This window comes from Dipodomys ordii, unplaced genomic scaffold (assembly GCF_000151885.1).
Source record: "Dipodomys ordii isolate 6190 unplaced genomic scaffold, Dord_2.0 Scaffold346, whole genome shotgun sequence".
NCBI classification, from domain to species: domain Eukaryota; kingdom Metazoa; phylum Chordata; class Mammalia; order Rodentia; family Heteromyidae; genus Dipodomys; species Dipodomys ordii.
Window position 1 is genome coordinate 86231 of NW_012267562.1, and position 23425 is coordinate 109655.

The 23425-nt window shown below is 38.4% G+C and overlaps 1 protein-coding gene across 1 annotated transcript in view; it reads right to left on the reverse strand.

Annotated features, from left to right (window-relative positions):
• Window positions 1-23425, reverse strand: part of LOC106001658 (cytochrome P450 2C5-like) — a 63054-nt gene that overhangs the window by 25550 nt on the left and 14079 nt on the right. Inside the window, exons 6-8 of the mRNA XM_013036685.1 lie at window positions 22468-22609; window positions 13939-14126; window positions 8738-8834 (exon numbers count right to left, since the gene is read on the reverse strand). Coding sequence (XP_012892139.1) covers window positions 8738-8834; window positions 13939-14126; window positions 22468-22609 — 427 coding nt within the window. The remainder of the gene's footprint in view (window positions 1-8737; window positions 8835-13938; window positions 14127-22467; window positions 22610-23425) is intronic.

The following is a 23425-nucleotide window of genomic DNA, read 5'->3' on the forward strand; positions in this document are numbered from 1 at the left end:
AAACCAGTTGTTTAAAGATACAGGTGGACCTGTTGCAACAATGAGAAGTACAAGTTGTCATGTCCAAAATGAGCTTTACAACGTTGGTGCGGGGGGAGGGGAATGGGGGAAGGAGAAAGATTGGGATTGGGGGGGAGGGGGGAGGCTGGGAAGGGATGTGAAGGGTAAACAAAATGAGGAGGCTGCAATGCTTGGTAAGAAATGTTCGCATTATCCTGCCCATGTAATTGTAACCCCTCTGTACAGTATCTTCACAAATAAAATAAAAATAAAAGAAATGGTGTTATCAAATCCCGTGGCACCCTGTCTAGGGTAGGTACCATTTACTCCTTTAATTTTGATCGGAACCTAGAGAAAAGTTTTAAATAAGATGATAAAAATATAGAGGGTTTCCTGCTTATTTTTTTAAACTATATAGAAATATAACTGTTTGCTACATTCAGGAGTTATGATTGAGGGAACAAGAGATGATTTGTCAAAATTGAAGGTAAGTCTTTCACAAACATTCCTATTTAGCCCAATGTACAACTTTCTCTGCTAGCCAAAATCTAGGGTGCAGGACTTTTCAGGCTCAGGTTCTCTCTTAACTGACCCTCTCCTTGTGGAGGAAAACCAGTTCCGTGATGAATGGACACATGGAGGAAGGCTGGGAAGGGAAGCCTCCATTGTCATACTTGTACCCTATCTTCTCTAACATCTGTTATTTCCAAACAAAAATTTGATCGAGCCTTAAGGAACACATATCACCTATCTCTCTTTTCCTGTCTTTTTCTTCATTAGAATTATCTGACAACAAGAAATCAATCCACAAGAGGCTTATTATTCAAATGAATTTTACTTTTTGTGGTACTGGGTTTGGAACTCAGAGCCTTGCTATAGCTTGGCAGCTGCTCTTCCACTCGCGTCTTGGCACCCATTCTTATTTACTTTTAATTTGACAGGTAGCATCTTGCAATTTTGGCAGTTGGGCAAACACTGCCATCTTCCTCATCATAGCCATCTGGTTAGATATAATTATAGATTTGTAGCATGACATTTGATGGCCTGTCCATCAGATGGCATCTTGCAAATTTTCTGCCTGGGCTGGTCTTGAACTATGAACCTCCTGATCTCCAAGTCCTTAGGAACTAGAATCATAGGTGTGAGCCATTATATGCATCTTCAACTTGGCTTTTGGTATTAAGACCAGTATGTGATCTCATGCCAGTTTGTCACAACTCCTGCCAAAAATCACCTTCCTAGTGAAACAGTTACAGCAACAGAGTGTATTGCCCTGCCTTTCTTACCACCCCGCTATCCTTCCTTCTCTCAGCTGTCTTCCCCAGTTATCTTTAGTTGGTGGCACAAATGGTTAAAGAGTAAGCTGTTGTTAACAAATAAAATGAAGGATACTAGCAGAGTCTTGACAACATTTGTTTTCTGGAAATCACTTAATTCTCATCTGTGGTTGTACCTGCAACCTGCAGGTATAGCAGAGCGTACCTTAGGGCCATGCTTGTGGTCTCCGTGCCAGCTGCAAACAGATCAGTAGCACAGATTACCAAGTTTTCATAAGTAAATTATGACTGTTTATTGTCTTTTTCCTAGGAATACATGGATGAAATTATTCCATATATGGCTTGCCAACTAAAATAGAATAAGTAAAAGGAGAAAAATTAGAAGCAGACACTAGCAAAAAATATATGACAGAACAGAAGGACAACAATATCTTGTCACTAGAGTGTCAGACAGAGAGAAGCAAAGGGGCAGAATATCTTTGAAGAAATAATGGCTGACATTAGAAAGGACAAAATAATGGCATTTGCAGGGAAATGGATGGAACTAGAGCAAATTATTTTGAGTGTGATAGGCCAACAACAAAGAGACAAATGGCACATAGTCTCTCTGATATGTGGATTTTAAAGCCAAAATGCAAGAAGATATGACAAAATAAACAGGACTTGAGAAATAAAGGACAGCCACTCATTTTGTCATATCATTTCTAAATGACCCCATGTTTTTGACAATATATATGGTAGATATATGCACCCAATGGGAGGGCAGCTGGGAGGAGGTCACAGAATAAGTGGGAAAGGGAACAAGATACAACAAAGGGGTCCATCAGCTGCACTGGACATAGAAGAAAAAGAACTAAGCAACCAAAAGACAGCCATGGGAAGGAAGGAAGTAGAGGGAAAGAGGGAACAGCTTACACTAAGCAAAAGGAAATAAATGTAAACATCACCTGATGTAGAAAAAATAATTTGTATTGTGAAAGCTCATAGAATTCACAAACTGTATAGACCATGATAATCACAATATGTTTCTGATTTTTTTGGGTGGGCGGGTTCAGGTCATGGGGCCTGAACTCTGGCAGGGTGTTGTCCCTCAGCTCTTCAGCTCAAGGCTAGCGCTCTACCACTGGTGCCACAGAGCCACTTCCTGCTTTTTTCCCCCTCCTTATCTTGTCCATGTATATGTAACCCCTTCGTATGGTATTTGCACAATAAAAAAAGAATTTTATAAGGACACTCATAATTTTTATCCTTTACACTGTTATTTTACATTTAAAGAGTTGTACTTTTGAAAACACTGTGCTAAGATTTAATAAATAATGATAAAATAATTTTAAATGAGAATTAGTCCCCTGAGGGAAAAAAGGAGAGAATAGTAAACAGATAAGAAGTGTTTAACAAAAATCTGACCCTCAGAGTAGATTTATTTGCGATAAAAAATAACAGCAAGAAACAGGATGTTTTTCACCTAAATGTGGCAACAGAAAAAATTCTGAAGGAAGAAAAAACAAGCTATGTCTCTAAACCTCCCATAAAGTTTACTATTTAGAAATACCAAGTGTGAAAGAAGATAGACAAAGAACTTAGCAAACAGATTCTCTATGCTCAAATTCTGACCACACCTACACTCATCAGGTGAAAAGAAAAGCTCTCTCTCTAGAGAAATTTAAACCTGGAAAACTGTACTGAGAAATTTTGGGTAAAGACAGTGAAGTACAAAAATGAGAGGTCTGGAAAAACCCTCTTGTTTTTTGTGATGCACAACTTTCCATCTCTCTGGTTTCCTGGAATTCTTCCAGAGTGAAGAACTATAAGAACCTCCATATTTTCTCAGTTTGATAGAAAATTTTCTCCAAGTACCCAGCAGAATAGATGGAATAAAAGCATTCACTCATTATAAGGTTGTACCATTCCAGAATACCAGGATTAGAAAGATCATCACAACTTCCAGGAAGACACAACTAAGTCATGTGTAAAGAGAAGATGGAGACTGCATCAGAATTCTTAAGAGTAACGACTACCTATGTATTGGTGAGAAAAGGTGGAAGAATTAGGCTTCCACATCAGGCAAAATAGTCATACCCCATTTTCTCTTTTTTCACAAAATACCATATAACATATTTCATTCAGTTAGCTAAAGCCAAGACAAAGAAAACTATGGACTCCAGAAACAGGGACAGAAAAGTCATGGGGTTCTCTGAGACTGTTACTGAGGCTGCTAGAAAGTCAACTAAAGAAAAACCCACATCAGAACAAAGCAGAAACCAGTGATGCAAGGAGGGAGAGGAGACACTGAGAATGAAGGAGACATGGCCAAGAGTCTCAGATTTCCCACTAATGACCATTTTCATACACTTTTTCAAAATACTGAGTGTTTTGATTGTATTCTTTTTGGGGGTGTAGGGGGAGGAGGGTCTTGGGCTTCAGCTTTGGGCCAGGGCAATATCCCTGACTTCTTTTTGCTAAAGCCTGGTGCTCTACCACTTTGAGCCAAAGCACCACATCCAACTTTCTGGTAGTTAACTGCAGATAAGGGGCTCATGGACTTTTCTACCTGGCTGGCTTGTAACCACGATCCTCAGAACTCAGTCTCCTAAGCAGCTAGAATTACAGATGTGAGAAACCACTGCCCCTTTTGATTCTTCATATTTTTATGGTGGCTTTGCAATACTTTCTACATGATATAAAGAAACATAATTCCTTTAACCACCTGGTGACCTTATAATATGTAAGCTCAGGAGATTTATTACTCAATGCTAATGATTTATTTATAGATATATTTGGAGCTTTCAGATGCATTACCATAATATCTGAGTTAATATTTTTTGTGGGCTTTTCCAATTCTTGTGTCCATAATTTTGCTTTGCTCAATTTTTGCACTGGCAGCCAGGATGGTGTAAAACAAAACTGGTGTTGGTGGTCATCTTTGTTTCATTTGTGATTGGCAAAAAATGTTCAAGCTTGGTATTACACTGTCAAGTTTCATATCCTAAATAGATTTCAGAAGATTTTTAAAAATATAACATTAGGGAAGTTTACCCTATATTTTTATTTATGTATGAGTTTTGACATAATTACATTTATGTTTTGAATGGGTAATTTCTCTGTAATGATTCTCCTTTTTCAAATATTTATTAGAAGAGCGATGTGCAGAGAGGTTACAGTTGCATAAGTCAGGTAGAGTACATTTCTTCTTAAACACTGTCACTCCTTCCCTCGCTTTTTTTCCCTTCCCAGTTTTTCCCTTCCATCCCCACCCAAAAGTTGTACAGTTCATTTTCAACATAGTGTCTCTTGAATTCCACTGCTGCATTTGCTCACCCTTTGTCCCTCATTTCTCTGCATATTATCCATAACAAGTATTATTTTTCATACCTGGGTAATTCTTGGACTGTCCTCCTTTGTTTACAATTCAGTGAAGCAATGAAACAAAATAGAGTCTCATGTTGTCTACATTACGGGAAGCACTGGGAATGGGAAGGGGAAGATGGTAGGAAAACTCCTTAGCTATGTCACCTGTCATGTCTGGAGATGTGGATTTAGTGAACAAAAGCAATGTCCAGAAGCAGCTCCTCCTGGAGGAAAATACTCTGTGACACAAACATAGACAGCAATAAACATTAAAGGCCAGGGTTTGTGTCTTTACTTTGGCATTAGTGTGAACACAAAAAAAAATCAGAAATATTCTTGTCAATTGATGTTTCCAACTGAAAGCCAGATATGAGTTTATGTTTTTATATACACAAAGAATGAGGAAAGGGAGAAAGACAGAAGGGAAATTTTTAAAAAGAGAATGTATCATGTAGAACTACTTAATAAGATTTTAATAAGAAGCTCGTGATCTGTATTTCTTCTAAATATAATTTAGTTTGGTGTAGTTTGCCTTTGATTGTTTTAAAGACAGCATGTTAAAAATGAAGCTCAAATGTTTCATCAACTCAAGATTCTTCTGTCTTAGTTTCCTGTGGTGGAATTACAGGTGTGTACTGCTATTCTCAGATTAAAAAAAATGGTTCAATGATGTACAAGTTAAGATTACATGTTAGTAGACAAATTGTCTTACCTGTGTCCCTCCGTGTATCCATCGGTCATGAATTCAGTAATCTTTCAACAAAATATTGACACATCTTCTGTCAGTTACAAATACAATGCTTCATACTTTCACACTTACATACAAAGAGTCATTTCTACCTTTGAATTTTTTTTTTACAAAAAATTTCAGGCAAAAGGATTTGTGTTGGAGAAGGCCTGTCCAGGATGGAGCTGTTTTTATTCCTGACAACCATTCTACAGAATTTCAAGCTGAAATCTCTCATGGATCCACAGGACCTCAATACCACTCCTGTTCTAAATTGGTTTATCTGCTTGCCACCATCATACCAGCTGCCCTTCATTCCAGTGTAAAGAAGAGCTCTGCTGTCTGGCTCCAGCTGTGCAGCAATCTGCAGTTCCCTCCTCTGAGCCATCACTCACTAACTTCCCCTGCCAGGAATGCTTTCCTGTCCTCCCTTCTCACATCTTCCTTCTCCCTCCACATCTTGGAAGATCCATTCTCCATTTTGGATGTTTTCCTGTGTCACTGCACTGTCACATCTATAGTCCCCTGTGCTTTATAATAGTCTTATTCAACACCCCACATGCTAACACTTCTCTAATGCTGATTTACTAATATGCTAGTATGACAAAACAAAAAAATGATTACCATGTGACAACTCAGACTCCTTTCTCTCTATATTATCCATAATAAATATTATTTTTCATGCATGAGTCATTCTTGGACTCTCTTACTTTGTTTAAAATTCAGTGAAGCATGAAACAAAATAGAGTGCCATGTTGTCCACATTACGGCAAGCACTGGGAATGGGAAGGGGAAGATGGTAGGAAAACTCCTTGGTTATGTCACCTGTCATATCTGGAGATGTGGATTCAATAAACAAAAGCAATGACCAGAAGCAGTTCCTCCTGGAGGAAAATACTCTGTGACACAGACATAGACAGGAATAAACATTAAAAACTAGGGTTCGTGTCTTTTCTTCAGCCTTAGAATGAATACAAAATAAAAACTGCAAATATTGTTATCAACAGATGTTTCCAACTGAAAGCCAGATATGAGTTTATGTTTTTATATTACTAATCACCTGTTCTAGTACATTTATTGGCGTACATCAATTGTACAATTTGAGGTGCTTCCTACATGTGTACAATATACATTGACCATGTCATTTTTTCTCTTCATTTTTCACAGTACTAAAGTTTAAATTCAGGGCCTGCTCCTCTGGCTCCCTTACTATATGAAGTCTGGTGTACTGTTTGGGTGGTACATCTCTGCATCATGCCTAAGGAGCAGGCTTCAGTTTTTCTGTGTCATGGTTCCAACTTTATACTTTGGGCTTTCTTATGGGAAGAGAAGGGGGGAAGTGCAGGTGGCCCTGGGCCTGGTTTGGACCCTTAGATAACCTTGGTAGTTTGGAAGCTTATCTTCCACCAAAAAAGCCACAAGTGAAGCTATGGCTCAAGTCGTAGAGTGCTAGTCTTGAACAAGAAAGCTCAGTGTTACTACCCAGGCCCTGCCCATCAGCACACTCACACTCACACACACACACACACACACACACACACACACACACACACACACAAATGATACATACATATCAAACAATCATATCCAATTTTTCCATATCTTGAAAGTTTGACTGGCATATTTTTCAACAGGAAAACAAGCAAGTTGTACAAAATGCTTTTTTACGGGCTGAGTACCAGGTCTTGGGGATGAATGTGGGACCTGGGCACAGTCCCTGAGCTTTTTGCTCAAGGATATTGCTTTATCAGTTGAGCCACAACACCACTTCTGGTATTTTCATGATTAATTGAAGGTAAGATTCTCATGGACTTTCCTGCCTGGGCTGGCTTGGAACCCCAATCCTCTGATCTCAGCCTCCGGAGTAGCTAGGATTACAGGCGTGAACTACCAGTACCTGTCCAATATACTCTTATAGTGAGCCAATTTTATGGAAAACCATATATAATGTATGCTTATGTCCTGTATAAATACATCTTGTATATATAAACAGGCATAACAATCCACTGATACATGTACAGATTGTGTATGCATCTAGCCAAAAATATATGAGGTTAATAATTGCTATGTACATATGACCATATAAGATGATGCTAAGCCAAATGAACCCCAAGAAATGGGCACAAGAGGTTTTTTTTTGTTGTTGGTGTTTTTGTTTTTGTTTTTTCTTTTCTTTACAATTACATTAGCAAGGTAATGAGTACATTTCTCTTTTTGTGTTTTTAAAATTCATATATATTTTTTTTAATTGTGAAAATACCATACAGATGAGTTACAATTACATGGGCAAGATAAGGCGCACATTTCTTCTCAAGCATTGTTGCCTCTCTTTGTTTCCCCTTCCCCTTCCTCCCTATACTGCCCCCACCTTCCCACACCTGATCCTCCTCCCCCCACCAAGTTGTAAAGTTCGTTTTTTGACAGAATGACTTGTACATCTCATTGTTGCAATGGGTCCACCTGTAATTTTTTTGTTTTTTTGGTATATTCTTCCCCCTATGATATATCCCCTGTTGCCAGTGTATTTGATTTTTGTTCCCTGCATCTTGTATATACTTTTTTATAATTTTGGGAGGGAATGGGAAATGATAAGATGCTGAAACGAGGACACAGGGTAACCCACAGCAACAATGACTCTCACAAGACACTGTTGGAAATGAACTTTACAACTTCTGTGGAAGGGAGGATTGGGTGAGGTGGGAGAGAGAAGGAATAGTAGGAAAATATCAAAGAATGGGTTAACAATGTTTGACAAGAACATTGCTCTTGTCTCATTACCTTTCTCATGTAACAGTAACCTCTCTGTAAGAAGCTTTACAATAAAATAAAATTTAAAATAAAATCCTGGATCAAGGGGCTTCCTTTTAGGAAAGAGTCCACCACAGATAATGAATGACGGTAATTCTCATGTGATACATGGCAAGGTAGAAGGAAGGGAAAATTGTGTGTTAATGCACAATTGTGAAAGTTTGAAGAATGAAATGGGAGGAGTGATTTCAGTGCCCTTATTATAATTGACATCACATTTAGGTTGAGTGTAAAACAATGTGTACAAAGTAGAAAAAATAGGTGTTGGAAATGGTCCAATCAGTAGAGTTCTTGTGTAAGAAGAACAAAGCCCTGAATTTAAATCTTAGTACTGCCAAAAGTGAAGGAAAACTGGTATGTTCAAACTAAATAGTATGTAGCTATGAAACATCTTAAAATGTACAATTGATGCGCATAAATAAAAATAATAGAGCAAATGATTATCAATATCTGGCTTTCAGTTGCAAAGATCAATTGACAAGAATACTTTGATTTTATTTTTTGTTCAAACTAACACCAAAATAAAGATGTGAACACTAGCCTTTAATGTTTATTCTACTTTTCTTAAAGTTACCACTTTCATCCAAAAAGTGGCCAGGGTCAAACTTGTCAGGATTGGGGAATTCCTTGGGGTCATGCAGCACAGATGTCAGTGATGTCAATATGGTTGTGCCCTGGGAACAATACACACAGATAACATAAGCTAATTAGATAGGTAGATAGATAGATAGATAGATAGATAGATAGATAGACAGACAGACAGACAGACAGACAGACAGATAGATAGATAGATAGATAGATAGATATAGATATAGATCTACATAGATTGATACATATATATACCTAGATCTATATAAACATATGCATATATATAAAGTATACATATATGCATATATATGTAATTAGAGGCTCACACCTATCATCCAAATACTCAGGAGGCTGAGATTTGAGGACTACAGTTCAAAGACAGTTCAGGAAGGAAAGCCCTTGATGCTGTTATCTCCAATTTGCCAATGTAGCTCAGAGTGGTAAACCACTTGAACAAAAAAGGTCAGGAACAGTGCTCAGGCTCTGAGTTCAAGCCCCATGACCACCCCGCAATGACCCTGGACAAAAAAAAAAACAGAACACAAATAGTTAAAACGGTGACAGATACAATGAGAATCACTTAGTTCAATCTTCTGGTCTATAGGTAATGAAGACTTCCAACAAATGAATTGGTTTCAGAACCAAAAAATATTAACACAGAATGTATGGAAAAAAGGCAAGTATCTCCAAAGTTTAACAATTCTATAGCAATAGACATAAAGGATATTGAAGAAGATTAAAGCCCAAAGAACTCAAATGTATTATTGAAAGAAAAATTATTTCAAGTGGCAAAAACTCCTATGCTCCTGGATTGGAAAGATTAACATCATGAAAATGGCAATACTTCCCAAGGCTATCTACAAATTCAATGTGATACCTGTCAATAATCCATCCTCATTCCTCAAGGAAATAGAAGAGGTAATCCAAAAATTCATAAGGAACAATAAAAGACCTGGAATTGCAAAAACAATCATCAACGGAAAGAACAGTGCTGGAGGAATATCAATACCAAATTTCAAACTCTACTACAAAGCCATAGTAATCAAATCAGCTTGGTATTGGCACAAGAACAGATCTCAGGACCAATGGAATAGAATTGAAAACCCAGAAATGAACCTACAGACCTATAGCCATCTAATTTTCAAAAAGGGAGCTAAAAAAGTAGAATGGAAGAAAGACAGCCCCTTCAGTAAATGGTGCTGGCAAAATTGGTTAACTAGACGTAGAAAACTAAAGCTAGATCCTTATATATCACCCTGCAGCAGAATCAACTCCAAATGGATAAAAGAAGTTGAAGTCAAAGCAGACACCCTGAAAACATTACAGGATGGAATAGGAGACACCCTAGGACTCCTTGGCACAGGCCAAAATTTTCTTAATAGAGACCCAGAAACACAACAAATCAAAGAAAGGTTGGACAACTAGGGTTGCATGAAATTGCAGAGCTTCTGTATGCCAAAGGACATAGCTAGCAAGATTAATAGAAAGCCCAGGATTGGGAGAAGATGTTCACTAGCCTTACAATGGACAAGGGTCTCATACCTAAAATATACCTGGAACTCAAAAACTTAAATCCGCCAACAACAAATCTTCCAAGAAACAACTGCCCAATAAATTAGTGGGCTAAAGACTTAAAGGAAACTTCTGTGAAGAGGAAAGAAGGATGGCCAATAGACACATGAAGAAATGCTCAACCTCTCTAGCCATAAAAGAAATGCAAATCCAAACAACATTGAGATACCAGCTCACCCATGAACTCTAATAACAACAGATGCTGGAGAGATATGGACAGAAGGGAACCTTACTGCACTGTTGGTGGGAGTGTAAACTTGTTCAACCACTTTGGAAAGTAGTATGGAGGTTCCTCAAAAGACTCCACATAGAACTCTCCTATGACCCAGCCATCCCACTTTTGGGCATTTACCTAAATGTTCACAAACAAGGCCACACTAAAGCTACCAGCATCACTATGTTTACTGCAGCCTTATTTACCATAGCTAAGATATGGAACCAACCCAGATGCCTCTCAGTAGATGAATGGATCAAGAAAATGTCTCCATCAGAAAGAATGAAATTGCCCCATTTGTTAGGAAATGGAAAGACTTGTAAAAAATTATATTAAGTGAAGTAAGCCAGGCCCCAAAAAACTTAGGTCCCATGGTTTCCCTTATTTGCAATAACTAGTATATGTCTGAGTCAAGCAGAAAAGGTCTGATAAGTTGATGTGAGGGAAATGTATTCAATTTTTTTTTTCTCTCAGGTGATTGTTTTTAACATATTTATAAGATTATTACTGTGTTGCTTTGTATGTTACTCCCCCCATGGTATAACCCCTTCTTTCTCTGTATGTGAGGTTGGTATAATTTGTGGAGGGGAAGGGAAAAAACAAATTGTTTAAATAGGGATACAGGTAGATCCATTTCAACAATGAGATGTACAAGTCTTTATGTGGAAAAAGAAAATTTACCACTTTAGAGGGGGGGGGAGAACTTGGTGGGGAGGTGGAGGGAGGATGGGTTGGGATGGGAAGGGGAAACAAAGGAAGAGGGTACAATGCTTGATAAGAAATGTACACATTATCTTGCCCATGTAATTGTAACTCCTCTGTACAGTATTGTCACAATAAAAATTAAAATTAAAATCATTTCAACAATATGATTTCAATACAATAAAAGAACAAGTATAAAATATGAGTAAATTTGAAATGGATACAAATAAATAGGTAAATAAAGTAAGACAAACAATGCAATATATATAAATGAGGAGTTCAATAAAGATACAGAAATATTAAAAAATAGTTAAACTAAAATTTTGAAAATGAAAAGCTATATGAATAAAAAGAACTCAATAGAAAAGAGTGAATCAAATTGAAACAGAATATCAGGGATCAAAGAAAAAGTAGATAGATTAGTCAGGTGAAGAACTAGGTGAAAAGTATGAAAAGATTATACAATCCCACTTCGGGAACTTGAAAGGTCAAACATATAAACATAGACATACAGGCTGAAGAAAAGGCCCAAGCTAAAACAATACAAAACATAGTCAATAAAATGATGTGAGAATATTTCCTAAATCTTTACAATCCAGGTACACGAGGTTTTAGAACAGCAAACAGATCATATCCAAAAAGAATCACTCCAAGACACATTATAGTTAAACATTAAATATTCAGAAATAGGGGCTGGGAAGGTGGCTCAGTGGTAGAGCGCTTGCCTTGTAATTCATGAGGCCCTGGGTTCCATTCCTCAGCACCACATAAGAAAAAAGCCGGAAGTGGCGCTGTGGCTCAAGTAGTAGAACACTAGCCTTGAGCTGAAGAGCTGAGGGACAGCGCCCAGGCCCAGAGTTCAGGCCCCACGACCGGACCCAAAAAAAAAATATTCAGAAACAGTAAACAGTACTGACAGCTGCCAAAGAAAAGCAATGAGTCATCTATGGCGGCAAAGCAATCAGCATAATACCAGATTTCTCAACAGCAGAATCCTTAAAAGCAAGAAGGGCATAAAGCAATAGAAGGTCAACAACTACCCATCTTGCTGATTTTTTTTTTCTTCCTCTTTGTTCTGTTTGTTCATTTATCTTTCTTTGGGAGTGTAAGGAGGGGCACAGAAATGGAGGGACAAAGGGTGAACAAATGCAGTAGTGGCACTCAACAGAACTATACAACTTGTGGATGGGGTGGGAAGGAAAAACTGGGAGAGAGCCAACGAAGGGGTGGCAGTGTCCAAGAAGAAACTGCTCTACCTGAATTATGTAACTGTAACCCCTCTGCACATCACCTGTATAATTAAAACTTTTCAAAGAAGAAGAATCCTTACAGAGAATAGATCTGATTCAAATATTACCATGTTTATGTTCGAAATTCATACATACATAAGAACACAGGGTAAACTTCCCTAATGTTATTTAAAAAAAACAAATATACTTAAGATACCAGAATTAACTGTGAAATACCAAACTAGAAATCATTTCTGAAAATCATAATGAAACAAAGATGACCACTAAAATCCATTTTGTTTACACCATCCTGGCTGCCAGTACAAAAATTCAACAAAGCACAATTATAGGCACAAAAATCAGAAAAGCAAGTAGAATCTATTAAACCAGATATTATGGTAATACACTGTAAACTTCCAAACAAATGTACAGAGAATTCATTAGCAATGACTACCAAATTTCATGAGTCTACATTTCATGAGGTCATCAGAATGATTAAAGCAATTATGTTTCTATATATCAGGTACAAATGATAGCAAAGGCATCATAAAAATAATAACAATCAAGCCAGGCACTGGTGGCTCTTGTTTGTCATCTTAGCTGCTCAGGAGGCTGAGATCTAAGCATCATGGTTCAAAGCCAGCCCAGGCAACAAAGTCCATGAGTCTCTTATCTCCAGTTAACCACCAGAAAACTGGAAGTGGAACTGTGGTGCAAACTGGTAGAGCACTAGCATTGAGCAAATGAGATCACAGACAGTGCACAGGCCAACAAGCACGAAAGCCAATGAAAAACTAAAATAGTAATAGGCAAAGCGCTATGCATTTAAACAAAGTCTATGAATATATTTGTAATCGACTCTATTGAAAACAAAATATTACTTGGAAAATAAAGTAAGGCATAGGTAAATTGGAAGCATGACTCATTCATGAATTGAGGAAATCAAGGTAACATTTTCTCCCAAATTTATCTATAACTTAACTGGAGGCATAATTTATATCCCAGCACAACATATTGGGAAATTGATAAATAGTAAGTTTTTGTACTCATTTGGTAATACAAAAACTAAGCATAGCCAAAAGTTCAAGGAGGAAGAGAAGGAGAAGAAAGAGGAATAGAAGGAGTAGGAAGAGGAGGAGGAGAAACAGCAGGAGGAAGAGGAGGAACAGTAGGAGGAACAGCAGGAGGAGCAGGAGGAGAAGGAATTAGAAGAAAAACAAAGACAACAAGAACAAGGAGAAGTCTCTAAAACAAAATTAATTTAAGGGGCATAACAAAATTGGGATTCACAGTGTGGGATACCAGGGATAAATTTGCATGGATATACAACCCCAAACTTGCTACACCACAACCTCTTCTGTGCTGCCAACTGTGAGACTTTTGCAGCTCTCTCATGTGGAGGAGAGGAATCCTGCAGTGACATCAAGAACTCAGGCTCCCTATGGATGCTCAGTAGAAAAGAAACAAGCTCACCTTGGGAATTATGTAGTCTCTGAACTTAATGTCATGGGTCACTGCATGGGGCACGTTCATTGGTAGGAGATCAATGTATCTCTGGATCTCATGCATAACAGCATCTGTGTAGGGCATTTGGCTCCTGTCCTGCATGCAGGGGCTGCGGTGCCTGCCAATCACAAGGTCAATCTCTTCCTTCACTTTAGCTGGTGAGACATAATAAGAAATGGTGAAGTAAGGTTCAATGAAGTAATGTTACTCATTGTTGGTGGGAGTGTAAACTTGTTCAACCACTTTGGAAAGCAGTATGGAGGTTCCTCAAAAGACTCCACATGGAGGTCCCTTATGACCCAGCAATCCCACTTTTGGGCTGCTATACCAAAATTCGGGGACCCCCAGAAGACCACCAGAGACCACGATCAATGTAAGCAACAAAGAGCTGGTTTATTGCAAGCTCGAGCTTGGTCCTCCTTGCACACCGTAACTGGTGACGCTAAGAGGCCCTGAGCATAGAATCAGAGCCGTTTTTATAGTATTGAACAAACAACTTTAAGCAACTTTTACATAAGAAATTACATGATTGGTTAACATTTACATTTAAAGCAAGCTAAACTGGGCAAATAATGATTGGTTGACCTTTACAGAAAAATGTCCTTGGTCCATAGCTTGACCGAAAAAGGTTACGAGTCACACCCAGACCAACAGAATGCATGGCATGTCTCGCCCCGGGCTCTGAAGAATGGGTTGGTTAGAAACTCTCAGTCCTCGGTGGCTGGGGGGCAACACCACTTGGGGGCTAACACCTGCCTTAAGCAAACGCCATCTATGGCTCCAAGAATTGTGCATGGCTTTCTGTCATAAATTCCTAGCATTGGGGCTAAAGTGGATCACGACTCAAGTCGCAGAACTGAGATGGAGTGTTAAACAAAAATGGAGTTGCTTAGGTTTCTTAAAACATTATATTTCTTTCGTAGGGCCTTACTGCCCCAGCCTCTGGGAAGGGTGTTGCAGCTTTGGGGATGATTCTGAGGACTGTAAACCCTTTGAAGTCTTTTACTAAGCAACTATAGGCTCCCAGGCTGACATCCCACAACTAAGTAACTAAAACCAGTCACAATTAAAAATCATACAAAAACCATACAATCATCTAGCACAAAGCAATTCATACAGAAGCAAAAATAGCTGTTAGGTGCTGTCTTTACATGATTTTTTTTTTTTTACGTTCTACAGGGCATTTACCCAAATGCTTATAAACAAGACCACACTAAAGCTACCAGCACAACTATGTTTATTGCAGCATTATTTACCATAACTAAGATATGGAACCAACCCAGATGCCCCTTAGTAGATGAATGGATCAAGAAAATGTGGTATATATACACAATGGAATTATATTCCTCCATCAGAAAGAATGGCATTGCCCCATTTGTGAGGAAATGGAAAGACTTGGAAAAAATTATATTAAGTGAAGTAAGCCAAACCCAAAGAAACATAATTCCCATGGTTTCCCTTATTTGCAATATCTAGTATATATATGAGTCAAGCAGAAAAGGTCAGATAAGGTGATGTTAGGAAAATGAATCCTAAGATATGTATTTAAATGTTTTTTTTCTTTCATGCGATTGTTTCTAAAGCATTTATAAGATTATTTCTTTGTTGCTTTGTATGTCATTCCCCCATAGTATAACTCCTGCTTTCACTGTATTTGATGTCGGTGCAATTTGTGGAGGGGAAGGGGAAAAACAAGTCGTTTAAATAAGGATACAGGTGGACCCGTTGCAACAATGAGAAGTCATGTTGAAAATGAACTTTACAACTTTGGTGTGGGGGGGGGAGATTTGGTGGGGGAGGCGGGGGAAGGCTGGGAAGGGATGGGAAGGGTAAACAAAGGAGGAGGCTACAATGCTTGATAAGAAATGTACTCACTATCTTGCCCATGTAATTGTAACCCCTCTGTACAGTATTTTCACAATAATAATAAAAAAAAAGAAATGGCGAAACAGGAAGAAAGAGACACCTTGATCATAGAAAGTCAATGCTAAATAAATTGTGATAGTGAATCTTAACAAGATTTGAAGTAAAAAAAATTCATATTCCATGGAGTATTAAGACTTTAGCATGTACACACATCCTCCTCCTGCTTAGTAGCCTTATAATGAGTTAATCAAGGCATAGCGGTTCGTTTCTTGTTAAGAAAAACACAAAAAAAGACTATTAATGTACATTTAATATAGTTTATATATTGAAGTAAAATACCTTTATTTAGTATAACTTTATTTAATATGTAAGAAGTATATTATCCTAGGAATGATATATTGTAATAATAAAACATTTTAAAATAAAGGGAATAAAATGTTGACATTAAAAGTACATTTTGAGGACACTATTATCTTCACTTATATCTCCAGATTTCACAAATCTCCACAAATATGAATGATAATTCATGGGCTAGTCAACATAAATTGTTCTAAGTATGACTTTTAAGATGTTAATAAAATAGCCCCATTTTGTTCAAAATCAGAAATATTTTTGTTGATAAAAGAGATAATTTTAAAATAAAACGACTTTCAAATTTTATTAGTTTATGGATACTAAGTAAATAATGTGCCTTTTAAAAAGGAGTTTAGTTTTTTCTGTAGTTGATATGAAGAGAAGAATATATTTCACAAACTAGGACATAATTAAGTGAAACTATGAATGAATGTATATTATAGGGATTGACTTTGGTCCAGACACATTGTAATGCATGAAAGGCTTGCTGAATTGAAACAGCTATTTAATTGTACAGCTATTTAATAATAAAAATGAAAATCTTTGTATGCATCTATGGAAGTATCAGCATTAAATACTTTTGTATAATACATGTAAACTTATAAAAATGCAGAAGAAGAAATGATAGTCCTCAAAGAAAAACAACAATAAACATTATTTTTATTTTCAAATAATTATTATTTAAGCATTATATAAATAGTGTATGGGCTGAGAATGTGGCTCAGAGTAGAGCACTTGCCTTGCATGCATGAGGCCCTGGGTTTTCTATTCCTCAGCACCACATAAGCAGAACAAAAAAGCCAGAAGTGGTGCTGTGGCTCAAATGGTAGAGTGCTAGCCTTGAGCTGAAGAGCTGAGGGACAGCGCCTAGGGCCAGAGTTCAGACCCACGACCAGACTCAAAAACAAAAAAAACAGTGGTGAGGCTAGGTTCTGGGTAGAGTTGAGGCCTTTCAACAATCAGTAGCTTTTTCCTGGGGCAGTTTTGTGCAAAAAAAATCTCACAGAGCCCAGCCTGGAGCCATTCTCAGGGATTCTGTTTTTCAATTGATTGTTGAGGCTGCTAGAGGGAGGGGCAGCCTCTGGCTCTGTTTACCCAGTGAGGAAAGCCACTCCAATGGCTGGCGCCTGAGCTGGGTGACTTTTCCCTGGATGGAGCCAAGTCTGGCAGGTCACTTCGCCATTAAGTTCTTGTGACCTGCTAAATGACTCGTTTTATTCCAAGGCCTGGGTTGGAGCTGGCAGCTCCTCCGAGCTGTGTCGGTATCCAAGATGGAGATCACCAGTGCTGGGGGGGGGGAGGGGTGGCCTTCCCTCCTCTGCTCCCTGAGAAGGAGTGAGGATGTCGGGCTTCTACTCACGCCAAGTCTTGGATCCTGGGTCGTCTCTGGTCTGCAAGCTGCAGGATGAAGATGTCCGCTCTTGTTGGTTCTTGCTGGTGTTGAGTAGAATCCTCTCACCTGCTGCGTCTGGCTCCTTCGTCCCGGACTCTCTGTGTGAGCGCTCAGGTATGGCCCTGGCTGCATTCTCCGGTGCTTGCGACCCTGCCGCAGCCGCTGCGGCGGCTGCTGGCGAGCACTCAGATGTATCTTTTTGCCTTGGCTTCCCTCTCTTGTCTAACTCTCTGTCCTGTGATGGCACACTTGGTGTGTTTCTCTGGCTTAGGACTGTTCACTGGAACTCTAACACTGCTTTCTATGCGCGAGCTTGTTCAGATTCCAGCTTCTCCTCCACCATCTTCCCGGAACTGCAATGCTTGGTAAGAAATGTACGCATTATCCTGCCCATGTAATTGTAACCCCTCTGTACAGTATCTTCACAAATAAAATAAAAAAAACAAAAAAAACACAAATAGTGTATATCTTTGTGTATGCATATGTACAGTATACAGTACTACTCCCGTTATCGAACCACTTTCTGATGATATCCATATTGGACATCGTAGAAACTACTTTGGAAAATAATGTTCATTTTCTAAACAATGATGCTTTCATTGTTCTTTTACTAGACCTGGAATTCGAATTCAGGGCCTGGCTGCTGTCTTAGAGCTTCTTTGTGCTCAATAATATGTACTTTGTGCTCTACTACTTGAGCCACACAACCACTTCTGTCTTTTTCTGTGTAGTTTACTGGAGATAAGAGTCTCATCGAGTTTAATACCTGGCCTGACTTCAATTTCAATCCTCAGTTATCAGCCTCCTGAGTACATAGGAAGCCAGGTGTGAGCCACTGGTGCCCGATGCCCAGTTGATTTTTTAATCATTTTAGAGAATATTTATTGATATCCTAGAATGGGAGAGTAAAATGTGTGCTCACAACTCTGTCTTATATATTTACCCACATCTACAAATAGGCACATAGAGATAAGCATGTATGTTTCCATTTTCTTCATTCACAATAATATACTAGATAAAACATCAGATTTTTTTATTTGAAAATACTGTACAGAGGGGTTACAATTACATGGGCAAGATAATGAGTACATTTCTTATCAAGCACTGTATCCTCCTCCTTTGTTTGCCTTCCCATCTCTTCCCATCCTCAAGCGGCCATCCCCCAATCCGCCCCGCCACCTCTCCCCCCACCAAAGTTGTAAAGTTCATTTTCGATGTAAGGCCTTATACATCTCATTGTTGCAATGGGCCCACCTGTATCCCTATTTAAACGATTTGTTTTTCTCCTTCCCCTCCACAAATTATACCAACACCAATTACACTGAAAAGTGAGGTTATACTGTGGGGAGGGTCATACAAAGCAACAAAGAAATAATCTTATAAATGTGTTAGAAACAATTGCATGAAAGAAAAAAATTTGAATACATATCTTAGGGTTCATTTCCTAACTTCACCTTATCTGACCTTTTCTGCTTGACTCACACATATACTAGTATTGCAAATAAGAGAAACCATGGGACTTATGTTTCTTTGGGCCTGGCTTACTTCACTTAATATAATTTTTCCAAGTCTTTCCATTTCCTAACAAATGGGGCAATATCATTCTTTCTGATGGAGGCATAGAATTCCATTGTGTATATATACCACATTTTATTGAGCCATTCATCTACTGAGGGGCATCTGGGTTAGTTCCATATCTTAGCTATAGTAAATAATGGTGCAATAAACATAGTCGTGCTGGTAGCTTTAGTGTGGTTTTTGAACCAGTTTTTGAACCAGTATTCACAGTTTCAATCATTCTGGCTCAGCAATATTGTTCCCTGGGTGGAAATTGGAATTGCATTCCATTTCTTGTACTTCCCATTTCTTTCTTATCAGTCAGTTCATGATTTTCTGGTTCCTGACCTAGAATTATTTGAAAATGCAGAAATACTTGTGTAAAACACCTAGCAATACATGATCAGTAAGTGAGAATTCTGAGACTCTTGTCCATGTTTCCTTCATTCTCAGTGTCTTCCTTCCCTCCTTGCATCATTGGTTTCTGGTTTGTTCTGATGTGGGTGTTATCAGAGTTTGTAGCAGCCTCAGTTAGTTTCAGATTATACCATAACATTCCTGTCCTGGTTTTTGGAATCCATGATTTCCTTAACTTGGTTTGAGATAACTGAACATAATGCATTACACCATATTATGCCATAATGTGTGAAAAAAGAGAAAATGGGGTATGAAGTTTATGGCTGATATGGAAGTCTACCCTCCCATCTTTTCTTTTTAGTCTCAATAATTTTTTGAGGGAGGGTCCTGTAGAGAGGCCTGAACTCTGGGCCAGGGCACCATCCCTCAGCTCTTCAGCTCAAGGCTAGTGCTCTACCACTTGAACTACATTGCCATTTCGGGCTTTTTTTTCTGCTTATGTGGTGCTGAGGAATCGAACTCAGGGCCTCATGCATGCAAGACAAGTGCTCTACCACAGAGCCACCTTCCCAGCCCACTCTTAAGAATTATGATGCAATCCCATCATCTCTTGATATCTGACCTAGTTGTGTCTTTCTGAAACTTGGGATGATCTTCTTTCTAAACCTGGTATTCTGGAATGCTACAACTTTATGCGGAGTGAAAGCTTTTATCCCTGTATTCTGCTGGACACTTCGAGAGAATTTTCTATCAAATTGGTAAAATATGGAGGTTCTTAGAGTTCTTCATTATGGAAAAATTTCAGGAAAAAAGACAGTTGCGCATTACCTGCAGGGAATGTGATAAAAAAAAAAAGTAACCCTACTGCATTGTTGGTGTGAGTGTAAACTTGTTCAACCACTTTGGAAAGCAGTATGGAGGTTCCTCAAACGATTACACATAGAGCTCCACTATGACCCGGCAATCCCTCTTTTGGATTTACCCAAACAATCACAAACAAGTCTATACTATATCTACCAGCACAACTATGTTTATCGCAGCATTATTCACCATAGCAAAGACATGGAACCAACCCAGATGACCCTCCGTAAATGAATGGATCAAGAAAATTTGGTATATAATATATATATATATATATATATATATATATATATATATAAAACTAGTATATGCCTATGACTAGCACAAAAGGTCAAAAGCTATGTACATATGAACATAAAACGTGATGCTAAATGAAATGACCTCAAAGATAGAGACACAAGAAGTTTTACCTTTTTTGCTGTTGTTTTCAATGTATTTATAATGTACTATGTAATATTTTTGTTTCTTTTGTATGTTCTTCCCCTATGGTATAACCACTGTCTTCAGTGTATTTGATTCCAGTGCCCTGCATCTTGTATAAACATTTTTCTTATTTGGGGAGGGGAAGGGAAATAACAAAATGCTGAAATAGGATACAGGTTGACCCATTGTGCCAATGAAATGTACAATACACTATGTTGAAAACCAACTTTACAACTTTGTGGGTGGGAGAGGGAGGAAGTTGAGGTGGGGAGGAAAGGAATGGTAGGGGGAAAACAAAGGAGGAGGTAACAATGTTCCATAGGAAATTTACTCATTACCTTTTTCATGTAACTGTAACCTCTCTGTACAGTGCCTTTATAATAAAAGATATATACATAAAAAGTTATGCATCAGAAACAAGTGGGATTGGCAAGGCCTCTCAACTTTATATTTCACTGTCTTTACCGAAAATGTCTGAGTACAGAGTTCTCTGTACAGAGAGAGAGAAAGAGGGAGAGAGAGAGAGAGAATATCTTCTTGGTGTGGAGAGAGTTTTTCTTTTCACCTGAGGAGTGGAGGTATGATAAGAATTTGAACATGGAGAGTCTGTTTGCTAAATTCTTTTCTATTTTCTTTGATATTGTTACTTCTAAATAGGAAACTTAATGAGGTTGCGGATGTGGCCTAGTGGTAGAGTGCTTGCCTACCATGCATGAAGCCCTGGGTTTTATTCCTCAGTACCACATACACAGAAGAAGGCAGAAGTAGGGTTGTGGCTCAAGTGTAGAGTGACAGGCTTGAGCAAAAGAAGCTCAGGGACAGTACCCAGCCCCTGAGTTCAAGCTCAGGACTGGCAAAATAAAAAGGGAGAAACTTTGGGAAATTTGCAGACATAGCTTCTTTTTTCTTCCCTCAGAACTATTCCTGTTACCACATTTAGGTGAAAGCAACATGTGTCTGGCCCAGGTATTTTATCACAGTTACATCTACTCTGAGTATCAGAATTTTGGTAGACATCTTATCCAGTTAGTATTCTCTTCTCCTTTTTGTGGTGAGAGGTCTAATTCTCATTTAAATTATTTTATAATATCTCTTAAAACTTTACATAGTGTTTCCACACCTAAAACTCTATAAATACATAACAACATTGTAAAAGATAAAAATTACAGATGCCCTTGTAAAATTCTAACTTTACCAAACATAAGTTTTATGGACTTAGACTTCTGAAATTGTAAAATACCTTCTGGTATGGCATCTGCACATTTCTAATGAGAAAATATTCAGGAATGGAATTTATCTCATATATCCTCATTAATTTCTAGGGCTTGTACTTGCGCATTGGTGACAATAGAGCTCTTTGGCCTATGGCAGCATTAGAATAGTCAGAATGAGGAAAAATATATAGAAGAACCCATTGTAAAAGCTGAAGTTTTGGATGTAAAATCAATATGTTATTTTATGTCAATTTATGCTAGAGCAGTTTTCAAATGATTACCTGCCAAAAAATCCAGACACAAGACAGAGTCTTGCTGCTTTTCCTACTGCTGTGTTCTCATCACTTGTCTTTGATTTCAGCTGGTGGCACAGGATGGTGAGCTGTGAGACATACCTCACAAGGGAAATCACTACCAGCATCTTTCCTATATTTTCTGAAGATTTACCTAGGTCTCCCCCTGTGCTCCTACCTGTGACGTGAGGTTGCTTCAGCAGGAGCAGCAGGGAGTATCTCAGTGTTGTGCTCGTCGTTTCTGTCCCAGCACCAAATAAATCAGATGCAACCATTGTCAAATTTTCATTAGTAAATTCTGATGGCTCCTTGTGATTTTCCTGCTCCTAAGATTTGATGCAATTATATTATTTACCAGCACATGTGATGGCAGTGAATTCACAATATCTCACAGTGGTATGAAGTTGGAGAGTAAAGGAATAAGAGCAATGCACAATTGACAGTGGGATGGTGACTAGTTTACACTAAGTAAGGCTTCAGCCCTCCTGGCCTGGCCTGACTCTAACTGATCTCGTGCTATGACTGAATCTGAGGTCATGAAACTCATCATTCATTTAAGCTACTAATAACTGAATTTTCTCTAAGTATTGAAGGATCAGAAAATTGAATACTGCAAGTAGGAAAGTTAGGGACACAGGTGTTGTAAGCCTGAAGCAAAAATCTGCAATTAAAATTTTTTTGCAGTTGATGTTATTGAACAGTGTGTGGGCATTGTCCTTGAGCTTCTTTTCTCAAGGCTAGTGCTGTACCACTTGAACCACAGCTCCACTTCCCACTATTTTCTGTTTAATTTGGAGATAAGAGTCTCAAAGACTTTTATGTCCAGGCTGCCTTCAAACTTTGATCATTAGATCTCAGCCCCTTGATAGTAGTTTTACAAGCATGGCTCCTCATTGCAATTTAACTTCTTGTATCACACATTTGCATATGCTCCATATTGCTTGTGAAAATGCTAAAAGGCAGCAAAACTTAGGAGTCACAAGGAATGAGAATGGGTTCATCAAAACACGATGAGTCAGCAGATGGGAAGCACCAAGTCAGGTGGTCTAGGGAACCTGAGTAGGAATAACTAGGAATGCAGGAGCTGAAGAGACACTAATCATGAAGACAAAACGTGTTCACATTATCTTGCAGAG